The sequence below is a fragment of the Diabrotica virgifera genome, chromosome 2, assembly GCF_917563875.1.
Source record: "Diabrotica virgifera virgifera chromosome 2, PGI_DIABVI_V3a".
Classification (NCBI taxonomy): Eukaryota; Metazoa; Arthropoda; class Insecta; order Coleoptera; family Chrysomelidae; genus Diabrotica; species Diabrotica virgifera.
Genome location: NC_065444.1, coordinates 282338061 through 282351728, shown reverse-complemented (window position 1 = coordinate 282351728; position 13668 = coordinate 282338061). Strand labels below are relative to the sequence as shown.

General features: G+C 32.1%; 1 protein-coding gene across 5 annotated transcripts in view; it reads left to right on the top strand.

Annotated features, from left to right (window-relative positions):
* LOC126879916 (eukaryotic translation initiation factor 4E transporter-like) overlaps nucleotides 1–13668 on the top strand; it is a 98908-nt gene that overhangs the window by 35815 nt on the left and 49425 nt on the right. For all 5 annotated transcript variants that reach the window (XM_050643260.1, XM_050643262.1, XM_050643261.1 and 2 more), the window contains exons 4-7: nucleotides 557–857; nucleotides 4741–5134; nucleotides 10472–10679; nucleotides 11871–12109. In XM_050643260.1, the coding sequence (XP_050499217.1) occupies nucleotides 557–857; nucleotides 4741–5134; nucleotides 10472–10679; nucleotides 11871–12109 (1142 nt within the window). The remainder of the gene's footprint in view (nucleotides 1–556; nucleotides 858–4740; nucleotides 5135–10471; nucleotides 10680–11870; nucleotides 12110–13668) is intronic.

Below are 13668 nucleotides of genomic sequence, written 5' to 3'. Positions count from 1 at the left end.
TTCTTGGTCTAAGGTTTCATGTATCCAACATCCCAGGTACTTAAACTTTTTTACTTGTTCAACGAGATTATTGTTGACTAGTATGTTTATATAGTATTTTTACTACAAAAGCGATATTACGTAGGTCAACATTTTTGACGTAAGAGAACTGTCAAAACATTAGAATGTGACTTTTCATTATTGCCATGTTTATTATAAACATGGCAATAATGAAAAGTTACATTCGAATGTTTTGACAGTTCTCTTACGTCAAAAATTTTGACCTACGTAATATCGCTTTTGTAGTAAAAATACTATAACTGGTGTGTGCTTTTTTGAAATTACCATCGTTTTAGTTTTTTTTTTACATTCACCTCAAGGCCATATAGTTCTTCTTATCGCACTACTTTGGTTAACAGAATTATTTGTAGTTCTTCTTTACTGCCAGCAATCAGTACTGTATTATTGGCGTACCTGATGTTGATGATTATTATTTACGATTAGTATATTCATGATATTGATCTAACATAATATGTAGATATTTTTTATTGACATGCGTGTTTGTTTGATATTACAGGTATAAGAGAGATTCAGTCAAGTACCAGACGGATCGGTAGCGGTAGGATCCTCCGTGATTTCTGCGATTTTAATGATAAACTCGATTCGGGAGACAACGAGTACAGTTACAGAAGTCAACAACGCAACAATAACAACGATCGTGAGGACAAATTTGGGGATAAGTACGAAAGGAGAAGCTTCGGTAGGGACTTTGAAATGACAAGGGACAGAGAGAACAACAACAAGGAGACCAGAAGAATGAATAAAGGGTTTGATCGTAGAAGGATTTCTGAAAATAGGGAGCAGGAAGAACCCGAATGGTAAGTTAATATGAGCATTTTTTTTCTTTTCGGCCACTTTTATAGGTAGGGAGTCCGCTGATTTTTTACCAAATTTTAGTATATTATTGTACCGTAAAAAAGTAGCCTATATCTATTTTTTAGCCCTCTAGGTACTTGTGGATCTGAGATATACCTCTCGAAAGGGTCAAAACAGCCCTTTTCAGGGTTGACAAAAACCAAGGTTTTTTCCAAAACAAAACCAATAAACCAAGTTTTTTGGTTTAAACCAGGTTTATTTTATAGATTGCATAATAAGTCTAAATACTTTAAAAATGAATAAATCATTTTATGAAATAATAGTAATAAACAATGAAAAAAATGATTAAGACAACTCTTATTTTTATTCCTACACACAAATAATTAATATAACAAAAAAAAAACATCTTCAAACGTAACAATATTCAAAACAACTAAGTTCGAAAGTAAAAAAAAATGGAATTTATTTATCGTAATTTTCTTCATTTGTGGCAGCTGTATTAAAAACTTTAATTTTTTTTTTTTTTTAACATCCAACGTTTATTGCAATCTGTCTGATCACAAACAATAAGCAATACATAATATTATTGAAAAATAACATAGATGGAAGCCGACCAGTGGCGAGCACCCAGTAAGACATATAACATAATTTTAAAATAAGACAACAATTACTTGGAACATAATACATAGATAGATAAAATTTAGTATAGTGGACAGTTCAGACAATAAAAATATGATTATTAAAAGTCTAAGGAACATGAATAAAAATACGAAAGAAGTAAAAAAACTTTAAATAAAAACACTAGTTTGGAGGCTCAATAAAAAACCAGGTTTTTTTCTAAAAAAAAAACAGTTGATTTAAACCAAGATTTTAAGCATGTTGGTTTAAACCTGCCAACCCTTCTTTTTACCCTATATTTGAAGAGCTATATCTCTGAGTTCAATGGACCGATTTTGGTACACAAGGTCTCATTTTTCTTGTTACAATGTAAATTTTTTGGATGAAATAATTTTCAAATCCGCAAACTAGTCCCCAGTACACCGTCCTTTTTTGAAAATGATTACAAAAATCTTAAGAATGGTTTTAACTGCTTCATTCGAGTTTACCATTTTCTGAAAATTTTCAGAGTGCAGGTTGGATGCGTTTCCGCACGCACAGCACCTAAACCTGTAGCTCTAGCGCGGTTATGTTTTGTTATTGCTAAACTACTATAATCTTTAATTTTAATCAAAAGATTATATGGTAAAAAATAAAATAAATTATTTTTGTCGGTCAAAGAAGACTGAGCAGTCGTCGAGTCCGACACCCACAAGATGTCACTCGAGCGCGGTACAGTTTTGTTATTACAAAACTTTCAATTTTCAATTGAAAGTACTTTTAATTAATTACAAAAGATTGTCGATCTTTTGTTCGACAAATTTACGGCCTCGTTTCTTTAGTCTGACACCGTAAATATGTTAATGATGGCAGTTTATGTTTTGCGATTACAAAATTTCGGACACGAATCGCAAGTGATAGATTGGAGGGTCCTTTATCCAAATATATCACTGTCGGATAAAAATTGGGTATGGTGCTTCTCAGAGGCTTTTGAGTACAAAAAAGTACATCTGTGATTATACACATTTATTACATTTATTCTAGTTGTTGATAGATGGCGCTATAATCGGAAAAAAATTATTTATATGATTGCAATTTGGTAAAAAATCAAATCAATCGTGTTTATTGCAATTATAAAAAGGTATGTTCTTTGATTTGTATAATCGTATAAATTATTGTACATATTTTAGTCGTATAGAAATAGATAATACATAAATCATTTTTTTATTATAGCGCCATCTATCAACAACTGGAATCAATGTTCTAAATTAGTATAATCACCGACGTACTTTTTTTTTCTGTCACTTCCAACTCAATGCGTTAGAAAGAAATCGAAAAACTGTGACGCAGTGGAAAAAGCCTCTGAGAAGCACCATATCAGATAGCCAGTCCGATAAATTAATTTCAATTAATTAAGATTAAGAATCAAACGTCCGCCTATGGATATTTGTCAAAAAAGTTGACGTTTTTAATTCTCTAGTTGTTTTTACGTTAACGTCGACTTTTTTGACAAATAACCATAGGCGGACGTTTGGATCATCATTAATTTAATGCCAAACTACAATTTTATATTTATTTAATTTATTCATTAAAATTAAACACAAACAAAATTAGTATTGATGGAATAGGTATTTTTAATATCTTTCAAACGAGATGTATTTGTCATAAGGTTCCATTTAAAATTATCGGTCAAAGTGGCCCTGTACCCTGTAATGTCATCTGTGACTATTACGTCACCTGTTATAGACGGAGTGCTAGAGCCGAAAAATTATCGTCATAAGTAATATGGAGTTTTTCCTGTGAAATGTGTCCATTGTATATTGACAATTATAACCTCTTTCAGGCTGACACCTGAGTAGATACAGGAAGTAGCAATAAGGGATGAAAGGGGAAAGTTAGTGCAGTCATTTAAGGTTTTCACCTCCTATTTTGTTAAACCTTCATCGATTTGCATGAAAATTGGTGACTAGTTAGAGCATACCTCAAGAAACAAAACTGATTTGGTGCCACTTGCACTTTCACCCTGGTGGTGGATACCACCCCTTCCCGAAGGGTGAAAACTATTTTATTAAAAAAAACCCACAAATCGATAGAGGGACAAATTTTAAGTAAAATTTATTAAAAGTAAAAGTTATTAAAATAAATTAATACTTTTTGAGTTATTAAAGATCAAAGATTTGTCTATTTAATAGCATATGCGTGAAGTTACGGATGATAAAAAGAACAATAATAATTAATTGTATGTTTGTAAAATATTATTTTTATATTATTTCGATATTTAATCGAATTTTTTCTATCAATATAAACTGAATATGTCCAGAAACTGGGGGTGTCCAATAATGGGTAGATTTAACATATTCGAATACACTTTTGCTAAATTTATTATATCGGAATAATATAAAAATAATATTTTCAGTAACATACAATTAATTAATATGTTCTTTTTATCATCCGTAACTTCACGCATGTGCTCTTAAACAGACAAATCTTTGATCTTTAATAACCGAAAAAGTACTCAAAATTTTACTTATAATTTGTCCCTCTATCGATTTGTGGGGTTATTTTTAATAAAATAGTTTTCACACCCGAGAAGAGGTGGTATCCACCCCCAGGGTAAAAGTGCAAGTTGGCACCAAATTATTTTTATTTCTTGGGGTATGCTCTAACTAGTCACAAATTTTCGTGCAAATCGATGGAGGTTTAACAAAATAGGAGGTGAAAACCTTTAAAGACTACACTAGATTTCATCCCTTATTGCTGCTTCGTGTATCCACTGAGATGTCAGCCTGAAAGGGGTCATAATTATCAATATACAATAGACACATTTCACATGCCAAACTCCATATTACTTATGACGATGATTTTTCGGCTCTAGCTCTTAGACTATTATGACTATTTGAGAGCTTACGTCCGTTTATTTCCTCCCTCCAAATTTCACTATTATAAGTATAACAGTCCAAAATATATGTGCAACATGTTATGCATAAATAATTATTAATAAGTTGAATTTGCGCGCGTTATGTTACCAAATTCAAGACCAAGGAAAAATTTAGTTTTTTGTAAGTTTGCGTCATTCTTTTTGTCGGACACTTTTTTAATAAACAATAATTGCGGAGTCATCACAAATGTTAAACAAACTCAATTTATAAATGAAGAGAGTCTTATAAATACCACAGAAAGAAAACCACACAGAGGATAGGGTATATTTTAAATAATGATAGGGTAGTAAAGTGTTTTTTGTTGTTGAAGTTTGTTATTACATTCTAAGAGAAAATCATATTGTTTTAGGTTTTCTGGCGGGCCATTATCTCAAAACGATACGATAGAACTGCGAGGTTTCGACGACGACAAGCCTATCAGAAAAAAATTAAGCCCCTCGAATTTAAAACGCATGAAAGAACCCAAGAAGAAGGTCGAACCTGCTCTACCGCAGCTTAAAAACGATGATAAAAATGAACCAGAAGTTATATTATCCGAACCCAAAGGAGGATCTGGCCCGCAGGTCGGGAATCAAAAGGAGACAAATGAAAAACATTCCGAAAGTCTACGGAATGAGGAGAAGGACAATAAAGTTGACATTGATAAGACTGATGAAGAAAGCAGAGTCAACGCGTTGGTCAATGATCATTCGTTTAATTTTGACGATATCCTCAAGTGTGACACTATTCCTGGATTGCTGACAGTAAGTATTTTATTGAACATCATACTATGTAGTTTTATTGGTTAAAACATGAAATTTCTGTTCGATCTGAAACCTACAAAACCCGTGGTAATCAAAATATTGTTGAATGTTGGTGATCCTCGTGGAAATCTGTATGCAGAAGCGCGAAAAAGCTGCACAGATCTTGTGTTGATCCATGTTCTAAGAGTCTTCAACCAAGATGTTCTTCGGCTTCCTGGACCTCGTTTTTAAAGTATTTTTCTGTAGGATGGCTTGTAGGAGTTCATATCTGGGTTCATTTCGTATAATGTGTCCTAGACCACGACTAATCTGTAAAAAAACGTCTATTTTTGGATGTGAGAGGTCGCATTCGGATTTTTGCAGATAAAGTTAGGTGACAACTTCAACAATAATAATTGACTTATGCTCCTTCTCAAATATGAACGGAACATTCATAAAAAATTTAAATATTTAAAAATTTCGAAAAATATCGATTTTTTTTCTGCTTTCTTTGCTTAAAACTTTATAACGATTCGTTTTGGAACAAAGTCGTAGAGAAATAAAATAAAGATAATTGAATTTTGTATGATTACGACTGGTCAAAAATGTCTTAAGGTATTACCTTTTCTGCAATATAGCAATAAATACAAAATAAGGGGGCAAAATACGCCTGCTATTCAATGTATCTTAACCACTTTGGTGGCACTTAGAACCTTAGTAATTCGCTTAGAAAATTCTTATAACTTACTTAAACGGTCTGCCAAATTTCGTTAAAATCGACCTAATAGATTTTGCATAATAAATTTGCAATCTAAATGTTTTTAAAAAAGTTCAAATTTTTTAAAATGTTTCTGAACAAAAAGTACACCATTTAGAAGTTTGCTAATTTTTTACATATAAAGAGGTGTTTTACATATTCTAATACACTTTACAGAATTAAAATCGGATTATTTAAGGGGCTTTAGCAATGTTTTAAAATTATAAACAATTTTTTGGCTTATAAACAAATAGCTTTGTTTAATAATAAAAAATTAATTTCTAGCAATGTAAATAATTAAAACTAGTATAATTTGACTTAAACTTTCAAATGCTGTCAGCAGAATTGCTATTTTATTTTTTAATCAAAAGTTATTCGCGTTCAAAAATTGCAATTTTTCTATTTTTTGAAAGCTTCACCGCGTTTATCTCGAAAACTATGCATCCTACGAAAAAACTTGTAAGAACATTTTTTGCTTAGAATTACCCAAGAAATATAAAAAAAAATGTTTTATTTTGCGAAAAATCGATGTTATGTAATTCCTCAAGTTCTTTGTTTATAACAATCTTATCGACATCCAGATCAACTGTTAACCAAAAAATTCGTGTTCTACAGGTCAAAATACATAAAAGAAACTTGGGTATGTCCATCTAAATAAAGGAGCCCGTAGCACCCCCTCCTGGCCACAGCACTAATTTGTTTATAAGCCAAAAAATTGTTTATAACTTTAAAACATTACTGAGGCTGCTTAAATAATCCGATTTCAATTCTGTAAAGTGCATTAAATAGGTGGAGTGCTTCTTTATATGTAAAAAAATTGACAAATCTTTGTATGTTCTAGTTTTAGTTGTGCAAGATTTTAAAAAATTTTAATTTTTTAAAAAAAGTTAAGATTGCAAAATTATTATGCAAAATTATTATGCAAGTCAATTTTAATGAAATTTGGTGGACGGTTTTAGTACATTACAAAAATTTTCTAAGCGAATTAGGAAGGTTCCAAGTGTAACCTAAGTGATGGAAAAACATTGAATAAGGACAGGCATGTTTTGCCCCCTTATTTTATATTTATTGTTATTTTGCAGCAAGGGTGATACATTAAGACATTCTTAACCAATCGTATCTGATAGAAAATTTAATTATCTTTGTTTTATTCCTATACGACTTTGTTTCAAAATGAATCGTTTTAAAGTTATAAGCAAAGAAAGTAGAAAAAAAACTAAATTTTTTGAAATTTTTAAATAATTTATTTTTTGTATTAATGTTCCGCGCATATTTGAGAAGGAGCATAAGTCAATTATTATTAACGAAGTTATCACCTAACTTTATCCGCAAAAATCCGAATGCCACCTCTCACATCCACCTAAAAACAGATCCTTCCTGGTCTATCCGTAGTATTCTAACTTTCGAGATTTAATGGTCAGTACCTCTCTCTCTCTTCTTCATTCTTCTGAGGACCTCCTCATTTGTGACTCGGTCAGTCCACAGGATTTTGAGTATTCTCCCATATTGCCTCATCTCAAATGCTTCCAATTTTCTGCACATATCTTTTGTAAAGGTCCACGATTCAACACCAAACGTAGCCTCGTAGAACGCTTACTTTTATACCAATAGAGAGGCCCCATAGAACAAGGCCCCATCCGGTTCAAGGTGGATGTAGTTTTTCCGATGCGCGCTCTTATCTCTTGGTTGTCGGTCTATACCAAATACATTAGCCTATAATAAATACATCCAACTCCCATAGAAAACTGGAAACACGTTGCCACTAGCGCTTCTGTCGGCTTCAGTTGAACTACGTTTTCTCAACGTAAACATACAAATTTAATTTTGTTAATTTTCAACGAAAACATTTCGTTTATAAATTCGCAAAAGTGTGTGTGTTATTGCGTTGCCGCTCCTGCAATACTCAGATCAGATTTATCGATAGATTCATATGTAGTTTTTTCTTCTGAATCCAAATCTGTAAACGGCATTTCGATATTTCTAACCGTCTTCGAGATAATCGGCCTCAAAGTCTAAAATGTGACGTCACAATCGTTTTATTTTCTGCCGACACACTACACGTCCAGCTGAAATCATTGCTATTAAGTAGGCTAGTTTTTTAATCTCGATTATTTGTTAAGCAAAGCATAGGTAATTTACATTTGAGTTTGACACTTGGTGAATGTCAAACTAAATTTTAAATATTAAGTATTAATAAAACATCAATGACATTTGATAGTGAATTTAATTATTATATAAAATAAATAAGATGTTCAGAAATACAATTTGAGTATATTTTAAAAGCATAATTTATTAACAGCTTTGAAAAGGTTTATACGATTATACGGCCTCCCCTTTATGATAAATGACTGTTACATTTGCTATGAAATTAAAATATAGTCGGTTCGCTAAACTCGTCTTCTACTTTGTCTACTTCTCTGTAGGTCTTCTACTTTGTCCGCAAATACTATGGTGTCATCTGCATATCTGATATTGTTTAGCAGTGCAAATTTAGTAGAATACCTTTTTAAGTTTTGTACAAAGCTTCGATAAATATTCTTTCAGAGTCGAGATTGAAGACTAGAGGAGACAAAATACAACGTTGCATCACTTCACGCATGATTTTCACATATTAGGTATGTTCACCGTCAACTCTGAGATTGGCAGCCTGATTCTGATAAAGGTTTTAATTATTTTCAGATTTTTGATTGTTAATTCCTGCTTCTTTTATTATTTGCATCTTCTTGATGTGCTTTACTCGATCAAACGCTTTCTCGTAATCAATCAGACATGCGTATACATCACAACTGACGTCTCTGCATCTCTGAAATAAGACCTGTATTGAGAACAAAGCCTCTCTCATACCAACAGCATTTATAAACCCGGACTGATATTTTTAAAAGTGCAGTTAACTTCAGCTATTCTGTTGATATTTTTAGTATTTCTCCAGGGTTGTATAATGTTGTTGAGTATCTTTGTGTTTATTGCTATTGATTCGTTGTCCATTAATTTGAAAAGTTCTGTTTGTATATTATCGGGGCCTGCTGATTTTCCATCCTTTAGCTGTGTTATTGCAGAATAAACTTCCTGCTGTAATATTCTTGGTCCATAATTTACCTCTTCTTCTAGCTCAAAGATGTTATCTCTTTGGTCTTCAAATAGTTTCTCTAGGCATTCTTTCTACGTTCTTATTTTACTCCGTTTATCCAAGATAATGTTTCCGTTAGAATCAGTTACTTTAGATGTCCTTTTTAATCAAGATATACAGGGTATCCAGAAACTCTACCGACAAACGAGATCCCTAGGAGATCCCTCAGATAATTTTAAGATATTTTAACTCAATTCACTTAATCCGGAAATGCTTCCTAAGGGAGCTAGAGCACTTTGAAGATGGCGTCTTGTAATTAGTTCTTCTTAAATACCTCCAGAACGCTTCTATTTAGAAAAACAAAAATTGGTACGCATATTTATCTTCCAGAATTATATCGAATTCATCCCTTGTGAATTTCTAGTACCGGTCATAGGCGTCCGTTTTGGGTCGGGCAACAGTTATTTTATCGCATAACTTTTTTGTCTTTAACTTTTAAGCATTTTTGACTCTGGATTATTAAATTGTAAGGTATTCTACAACTAAAAGGTACTCTTGTTTTAAGTCGATAGGATACACCGTTTTCTAGAAACAATTGATTTAAAAATTTTCCTTTTTTTGAATTTTCAAAAAAAAAAAATAAAAACTATTTAGAAATCCGAAAACTGGTACGTTTATTTATATTTCAGAGATGAATCGATTTCATTTATTGCGAATTTCTAGTACGGGTCATATGCGTCCGTTTTGGGTAGGTCAACGGTTATTTTATCGCATATAACATTTTTGTCTTAAATTTTTAAGCATTTTTGACTCTAGATTATAAAGTTATGAGGTATTCTAGTACTAAAAGTTACTCTTGCTTTAAGTTGGTAAAATACACCGTTTTTTTTTAAAACTTTTCAATTTTTTTTTTCAAATTCAAAAAACGACAAATTTTCAAATCGATTTTTCTAGAAAACCGTGTGTCCTACTGACTTAAAACAAGAGTACCTTTTAGTACTAAGATACCTCACAATTTAATAATCCAGAGTCAAAAATGCTTAAAATTTAAAGACAAAAAAGTTATGTGATAAAATATCCGTCGCCCTACCCAAAACGGACACCTATGATCGGTACTAGAAATTCTCAATGGATGGAATCGATTTATCTCTGGAAGATAAATACCCGCACCGATTTTCGTTTTTCTAAATAGAAGCGTTCTAGAGGTATTTAAGAAAAACTAATTACAAGACGCCATTTTCAAAGAGCTCTAGCTCCGTTAGGAAGCATATTCCGACTAGGTGAATTGAGCTAAATTGTCTTAAAATTATCTGAACAATCTCCTGTCTTCGTTTGTCGGTAGAGTTTCTGGACACCCTGTATGCCCAATATGATTACAAAAAATATGATTTGACAACATATACATGATTCTAGTTTCGATTCCCTAAAAAATGTAACAGCGGATACAAATTAGCTACAAAACAATTAAATATTTAAGTAACGAAGTAATACTCAACAGTACACAGAACGTCTCTACTGAATATTTTCCTTTCAGAACGGAGTTGGAGGTGATGGAGATAATTCGAAGTCCCGTTTCAGTAGGTGGTTTAAACAAGAAAGTCCAGAAAAACCTGAAAGCCGTCGCTCATCTCTACACGACGATCATCTAATTAACAATTTATTGAAAGATCTGGAGCCGAACGTGACTATTCCTGGAGATTCTGAGGCTTACTTTGCTCCGATTTCACCCGCTGCCAATACAGGTAAGTGAAAAAAAGTAAAATTGGTCGAGAACCTACCAGAAAAACTAAACTGTGATCCTGGTCCCAATCTCTTGATGTTCGGATTAAGTTTTGGAAAGGTGTTTACCCATTATCCGATTCATCCTCTCTACTATTCCATCTTACCGGATGTGAAAATGTTTTTCTAGCTTTCGGGCTAATGTCCTCACTCTGAATGGATTGCTAAGGGACCACCAAAACGTCTGAAGAATTCTTTAATTAGTATATACTAAATTTAAATAAGACATGCAGTGCGTATAAACAACGATTTTAGTTGTTAAAGTTTAGTTGTCCACCTTGAAAATAGCTAATATATTTATTGAGAGTTGTTGGAAATGGATTAAACTTAAGAATCTTATGCTTAATAAACACAGCATATTTTAAAATATTAAGATAAACAATTTACAAACTTTACAACAACGTTAAAATGTACATAAAAATTAACATACCAGTAAAAGCCAGTAATTCAGATTTGTCGATTATGTAATTATACGTCGATAATTATATGGATTGAGTAACAAGTTTTACCAAGGGTGTACTTTTTATGCCCACCCATATTTAACTCAAGATATTACTTTTATTTTCAAAAATATCGGTAGAACCAATTTAACATTCGATAAAAGGCTGTCTTTTTAACAATAAATAATTTTTGGAAAATTTTTAAACACGTAATAAATATGTTACAAGGGAATATGCATTAGGTGGACATTTTTTACCCACCCTTGGGCGTTTAAGGGTTAATCTATCCATCTTTGGTATTAGGCCTCCCCTTCTCTTTTCCGCTGGTTTATATCCAGCGCTGTGGTCATCCATTTGGATCCAGCCTGCTTTTTGAGATCGTCGCTCCATCTCATCTGAGGCCTTCCTCTTTCTCTCTTATATTCTCATGGTCGCCAGTAGATTATTTGCTTGTTCTATCTTTCATCTGCTTGCCAGATGTGATTGAGCCTTACTATTCTTTCGTCAGAATGTCCTCTGAGGTGTTCTGCCCATTGAACTCTTCTGAACTTTATTTGTTTTATTATGTTGGCGTCTGGCTATAGTTCCGGCCCAAAGATCGCCCTTAAGATTTTTATTTCCCAAAAACATAGTATCAGTATGGACAATACAGTCTAGTCTACAGGGCTTATACAAACTTAATTTGATAAAATTTGTTATAAAATTATTTTCTAGGAGGAATTGTAGGCAGCAAGAGGGAGTTCCAACAACAGTCGCAGGCCATGAATATCATGGATATGCTACAGAGAGGGAAGCAGCAACCTGACCCCATGAAACAACCAGTAACGGCAGGAAAAATTCTCAATTTGGAAGAGTTAGAGGCAAAAATACGCCAAGATTCTTCAACTGGAATCCCCACAAAACACCAGCCACAGAAACCAGACGAAGACATGGCAGCAGCTTTTAAAAAATTGGTAAGTGTTGAAACATGTTTATATCAAATTTACAATGAAGTAAAATACTTCTAATATGTACTTAATGGTATATTTTTTATTACAAAACTTTTAAACATCATTAAAATGGATTATGTATAAATATCTTCAAAACGTTCCACGAACGATATTCTTCGATCCAGTCGGACCATCACCAGTGAAACATTTTGATAGTAGTTGAAACTAGCCACATTTTTGGTTATAAAAACCTTGAAAGTACATGATAAAATTGTAGTAAAATATAAAATTGTGACACCAAATGGATGTTAAAGGATTTACTTTTGAAAAAGTGATTCAAATTTTGCTTAAATTTTTTTCTGCTGTTTCGTTTTCTTTTGGTTCTTCAATTCGCAAACTTTTCATTTAGTTTGTCTATTTTTTCATTAGGTTTCTTTATTTCTTTGTCTTTTTCCTATTTTTTTTTCATTTTAGTTACTAAATCTCTATCCTCTTAGTTTTCATTCGACCTGTGTCGTTTGACCGTCTTTTTATTTTTGTTTCGTATTTTTTTAATCATCTTCGTGTTCAATTTCTAAGTCATTTTATTTTTGGCGTTTTCTTGCTTTGAAGGATATTTTTAAAAAACTGTAATGGGAACAAAAATATATTGACATTGATGGACGCTACTTACCTAAGTCACTTAGGGCTAAGGGCTAATAAACAAATAAATATACAGTGAGCACGTAAAGGTTGGAATAAATTCATTTTCTCGAGAAAAGACGATTTTGGAAAAAAATCCCGAAACAGGTCAATTTTTATTTTTAAATTGCGACTTTTTGACATATCTATCATACTAGCGACGTCACCCATATGGGCGTGATGACGTCATCTACAATTTTTTTAAATGTGAAAAGGGGTCGTGTGATACCTCATTGGAAAGGTAATTCAATTTTCTATTCAGTAATATAAACATTTACATAATTATTTAGACAGGGTGTCCAAAAAAAAATTTTTAATTAAATTTATTGACATTAAAAGAAGAATCTGTGTAATTTACTTAACTCAAAATACATTTTACTGCTATCAGAAAACAGTAAATGATGTTTATTTGACAAATAAATATCGTTTTTGCTTAAATTTAATATTAAATCCGCCACCCACTTCCCTCTTGACAGTTTGAACATTTAATTTAAGCGAAAAGCAATGATTATTTTTCAAATAAACATTTTTTTGTTTTTTGAGAGCAGTAAAATGTATTTTGGACTAAATAAATTACATGCATTTTTCTTTTTATGTCAATAAATTTAATTTAAAAAAAAATTTTAGACACCCTGTCTAAATAATTATGTAAATGTTAATAAATAGAGAATTAAATTACCTTTCAAATGAGCTATCACACGACCCCTTATTCCTATTTCAAAAAATCATCGATGACGTCATCACGCACAGATGGGTGACGTCATTAGTATGATATATATGCCAAAAAGTCGTAATTTAAAAATAAAAATTGACCTGTTTCGGGATTTTTTTCAAAAATTGTCGATTCTCGAGAAAATGAATTTATTCCAACCTTTACGTGCTCACTGTATAGCCGCTGGCCA